The sequence below is a fragment of the Phodopus roborovskii genome, unplaced genomic scaffold (assembly GCF_943737965.1).
Source record: "Phodopus roborovskii unplaced genomic scaffold, PHOROB, whole genome shotgun sequence".
Lineage (NCBI taxonomy): Eukaryota > Metazoa > Chordata > Mammalia > Rodentia > Cricetidae > Phodopus > Phodopus roborovskii.
Genome location: NW_026126525.1, coordinates 15,626,049 through 15,631,311, shown reverse-complemented (window position 1 = coordinate 15,631,311; position 5,263 = coordinate 15,626,049). Strand labels below are relative to the sequence as shown.

At 33.1% G+C, this 5,263-nt stretch overlaps 1 protein-coding gene across 1 annotated transcript; it reads left to right on the top strand.

Moving 5' to 3' along the window:
* The first annotated feature begins 271 nt into the window (after positions 1-271).
* Positions 272-4,043, top strand: Csn3 (casein kappa). The gene is made up of 3 exons (XM_051198594.1): positions 272-329; positions 737-766; positions 3,411-4,043. The coding sequence occupies exons 1-3, from the start codon at positions 276-278 to the stop codon at positions 4,041-4,043; spliced, it is 717 nt and encodes a 238-aa protein (XP_051054551.1). The 5' UTR covers positions 272-275.
* Positions 4,044-5,263: the final 1,220 nt, after the last annotated feature.

Below are 5,263 nucleotides of genomic sequence, written 5' to 3'. Positions count from 1 at the left end.
ACTTATTCTCAGTGGATTTGGATCAAATGAACAGATGATTACATTTTAATGATAGCTTAATTAATAGTCAAAATTACCTTGAAATTAATTTTGTTTCAAGCTTGCTGTTCCTCTACTTTTGAGAAAATAGGCTCCCTGTACTGGCTAAATATACCTATAAATAGAGAGGTCTTTTTTTTCTCCCACTAGGAAAACATTACACACAATCACTTCTAACTAACTTGTTAACAAAAGCGTCTTAATTTATTTTTTTAAATTTATTTTTAGGTGCAATAATGAGGAATTTTATCATACTTGTGAATATTCTGGCATTAATTCTGCCCTTTTTGGTAAGTTAATTTCAATTAAATTTTATTTGTAAGATGTTAAATAAAGTTTATTTAAGAGTTCCAATTGTATTAATATCAAAATAGAGGCACTTCAAGGAGTATAACAGTTGGTTAATAGTTTTGTTTACTTGTATCATGAAAATAAATATTCTTCCAGATATCTATTTAGTTGTCATAATACATACTACATTGTTCAAAAAAAGCCTTCCAAATTCCTTTACCATAGAAATCTGTTTTTAAGTTAGAAAATGCTGTAAATATAATTCATATTAAGTAAAGGAATCCTAGTTCAGAATCAGAACGATGAAATTCTGTCTCTCCCATCCTCCAGCCTCCTTAGGGACTAGATATTTAACGACTTTAAATACTTAATATTTCTCATGATTTCTCTTTCTGTAACTCCTCAGGCTGCCAAGGGGCAAAACCCAGATCCCGCAGTAAGTTAATATTATCTGTATTATGGCTGTGAACTCTTAAAACTAAATAAATACTTAAATGTTACAACAAGTTTAAAAGATCTTCAGACATTTTAGTACTCACATTAACTTTTGTGTCACTCTTTCTTACTATGTGGCCTAGCCAAGCCTCTTTCCAGGTATCCATATCCATAATTAGTTCTATGGCAGGTAGACATGGAATTATATTTTATGTTTAAAAGTAAATCATGCAAAAGGGTGTTTTTGTTTAACTTTTTAACAAATTTCACTGCAGTTTGGACTATGCTTGTACTTTGTTTTCACACTCATCGTGTAATTCCGAGAAATGCATCTACCAACACCCAAAGTGTGGGGGGGGCAGCAAACAGTGTGTGCTCTCTTGTTAGGATGATTAATTTTTAGAGTACAAAGCATTCTATTAAATTATTAGATGTGAATAGTCGTCTATTAAACAATACTTTTGAGCCAATTCCTGAGGTCAAAATAACCTTCAAAATTTTACTATGAGTTTAACATTTAGTTACTTTCATTGACTTCTTGAAATTATGTTGTTGTTTTCTTGTGGTCAATTGCATGTTAAGAACTTGGGTTTTCTCTTTGAGTAATAGGAAGTAATTTTAAGTCATAAGATGAATCCCTTTCTGCTCTACAGCAATTCTTGAATTATTGAGCCTACTTTATAAGAAACTCTCCTTCCTGATTTTTTTACTAAGGGTTTTTAATTAGTGAACATTAATTACACATAATAATGCGCTTCATTATGACATTGACATACATATGCAAAATGTATTTCGTTCACACTTGCCCTCATTTACCCTCTTGTCACTCCTACTGATCCACTTTCTATTCTCAAAAAGTCTCTCTTCTACTTCCTATCTATTTTTAACTTTACTTTTCTTATTCCTAAAGTGTTATATGTGTAAACAACACATAATTAAGATCATTCACAGTGGTATGTGTAAAAGGTCATTTACATGAATGTGGGCAACTTAGCAGTGGCCTTGCCTCTGAAGACATGCCTCTTCAGAGGTTCTGTTGTTTAATACTTCACACTGGAGTTAGAAAATGCTGGTTCCTCTCCCAGTAACCATTAATTACCAACAGGTTCTCAGGGACAGAGAAGCTTTATGAGCCCCCTCCATGCTCGGTGATGGAATTTAGACAGGCTGCATCTTGTGCAGATCTTGTATAGACAATCATAGCTGCTAAACTTCCAGAATACAAAAGCTTCGTCCTGTCTAGAAGATACATTCACAAAGGCTTCAAGCCACAAGAATATGATGAAATAATTCAAAGGGAAAGAAGTTTATAGATTTTAACATTCAATTTATGATCTGTCAAAAGCAGTGATACTGTCTTTTATGTGCCAATTAAAAACTTATATCAATATAAAAATGAGTATGATATTCACCTTGTCTTTAATACAATAGTGGAACAGAAAACAAACAACAAAAGAGAAAATCTACTTTGATTTTTCTCCCTTGGTATTTCTCATTATTTTTTCTCTAACCCCTCAGATTGCAGAGGTGCATATTCAAGAAAAACTGGCTGTAAGTCTATTTTCATTCATATAACTGAATATAATTTATGTAATAGTCTGCAAAGAGGAATGCCTTCTGATTAAAATCTAAATAAATATGTAATCTCCACAGAATAAACAAGTACCTTTTGATAAGTGAAAACACCACTTAAACAAAAGATAATATGATAATAAATAAAACCAAACTGGGTGTTTGTCTGACAGCCTTAGTTTCTTTGAATAGCCCAAGTTGTGAGGGCCCAATGAATACAATTTGGCTTGTGAGTCAATTCCACATGTGGAATACTTAAAGGAAAAAAGAACAAAAGTAGAATTTAATCTCTGTGCACTTCCTAAAGTTCAGTTGGAGAAAACTGACTCTTCCTTAAGCCCATCTCTTTTGCTCATATTGACATCTCCTTCTGTTCCAAAATGTGTTCAAATTAATGCAATTTACTTTTACAGGAAAAGTTGCTATGCAGTATGATTTTGTAGGTTCATTAATATCGCTATAGAAAAGTGAATCAAGCACACATGGTTGGCAGAAATAAATAAAATCAGAAAAGTCCTCAATGGAGACAAAAAACTAAAAGTTTTTAAGTCCAAATTTAAATTTAAAACATCTTCCTCTGTTTTATTATTCTGTTATAAAACATGCCATTTCTCAGGCTAATAACATTTATGAACAATTGTCATTTATGAAATAAGATACATCCCTATATGTGTCTGTGAACCTTATTTGTGTTTGCATCTAATGGTTAAAGTTCTCTATGAGACTGCTCTAGCAACTGTATTAAACATGTAAAGTCTAAATAGTACTATCCATATACACCATACTTCTATAAAGTGAAATGTATTTTCCATTATTAATTACCTAATTAATCATAAAGAGTTATATTTATTATTGTACATAACATTTCTATGTTGTTACAAGTAATGTTATAATGTTTCCAGCATCAAAAACATACATTGAATGGGAAATGTGAACATACAAATCTGGCAAAAAATAATAATATAGGATCCTATACTTTCATTTCTCTATTCCTCATCTGCATTATCTCAAAAGTTTTCTTTGTATTGTGATCTACAATTAGAACCTCTCTGCACAATTTTTCCTTTCTCCAGTGCCACAAGAAGGATGAAATATTGTATGATCAGAAAAGAGTCCTGCCTACACCAGTTGGCTATGTGCTGAACAGCAATTTTCATTATGAACCTAATTATTACCACCATACACCATCTGTAGCTATCACTCCATATGTACATTACCTATTTATTATAAAACTACTTCTGCTTAGATCACCACCCCAAATCTCCCAATGGCAACTAAGGCCAAATTTCCCCCAGCCTACTGAGGTACCTCAGGCAATTCCAAGTCCATCCTTCCTTGCCATTCCAAAAAATGAAAATAAAGACAGCACTGCCACCCCAACCATCAATACAGATGCTCCTGCTGAGTCTACAACAGTTCTTATCACTGAACAAGTGACAACTGCTGTGGCCAATCCAGAAGCTTCCACTGTGTCCATCAATAATCCAGAAGCTTCCACTGTGTCCATCAATAATCCAGAAGCTTCCACGGTGTTCATCAATAATCCAGAAGTTCCCACGGTGTTCATCAATAATCTAGAAGCTTCCACAGTACCCATCAATGATCCAGGTGCTTCCACGGTGTCCAGCAATAATCCAGAAACTTCCATGGTGTCCATCAATAACTCTGAGACTGCCGCAGTTCCAATATCTTCACATGCAACATAGAACCACTAAGGAACCATCAAAGAAGACAATAAAGGTACATAAAATGAACAATCCAGACAGCAAGCAATGACTTACTCATACAATCACAAACTCTAACCTAGTAAAAGTAGATAAATTATGCTAAAGGAGCAAGCAAAATAGCTAACCAGGATTGTAATTTGGGGCAACTATAGCATTAACAAATTGGTCTTTGTTTCAGTAAGAAATGAGAACAGTCTGTTGTCACAAAATGAAGAATGTATCTTGAAGGTTATAATACTACTTTAACATGTTAATTTTGTGTCATCCATACTTACACATACTTAACTGAAATACTTTGTACACTCTCATGGCTTGGATCTAAAGTTACCAAAGTGAAATTTCTCCTATCATATTGTACACTAGAGCCACATTTAGTGTTGGGTCTATAATCTCAGATGCTAGGGAAATTGAGACTGGAAGATCACAAGTTTAAGACCAGCCTAGTCTACATAGACAATAGTCCAGCCTATGAGACTTAGCAAGATCTTGTCTCAAAATGTAAAAATTGCAAAAAGGGTAAGGATATAATTCAATGTAAATGTGTTGTATAACATGTGAGGCCCTAGGTTCAGTCCCATGTATAGAGAGAAATAGGGAGAGAGATAGAGAAAGAAGAAAAATAAATCTGTAATAGCACTGTTCTCACTCTAGCATTAGTATTAATAGGGTAAATAAAATTATATTTTTTTCATGAAGTTTTTTTTTTTTATTCAGACCTAACTCCTGGAAAGATCTATGAAGTTGGGCCCTCATTACTATTTTTTTTTATTAGATAAACAATGAAATAAGTAAAATACCTAACTTTTCAAATACATATATATTAATTAAATGGATACTTTTAGAATATTCAACATAAGGCACAATACTAGTAATTATTTGGGCAAACAGAAACTAAAGTCTAAAATAACTGTGAAATTCATAGGAAATTAAATAATGATAAATATTATTGGCATTTTTAAAAAACTCACAAAGGGGGAAATGCTTTGGAGAGAAAAGTATGAATGCTGAGTTTTGTTGTAACAAACTTTTTCTATTAGTTTGTTCTATTAGTTTGTTGTAACAAACTAATCTATCAAGCTGGCTGATATTGTATGGTCTCACATGGCAGGGAAGGTTCTATGATGTGAGGGACTGCTACAGGCTAGAAGGGGAATCTGCCTTCTCAGCATCTAGTCATTATTCTCTCTGGATTTTCATTT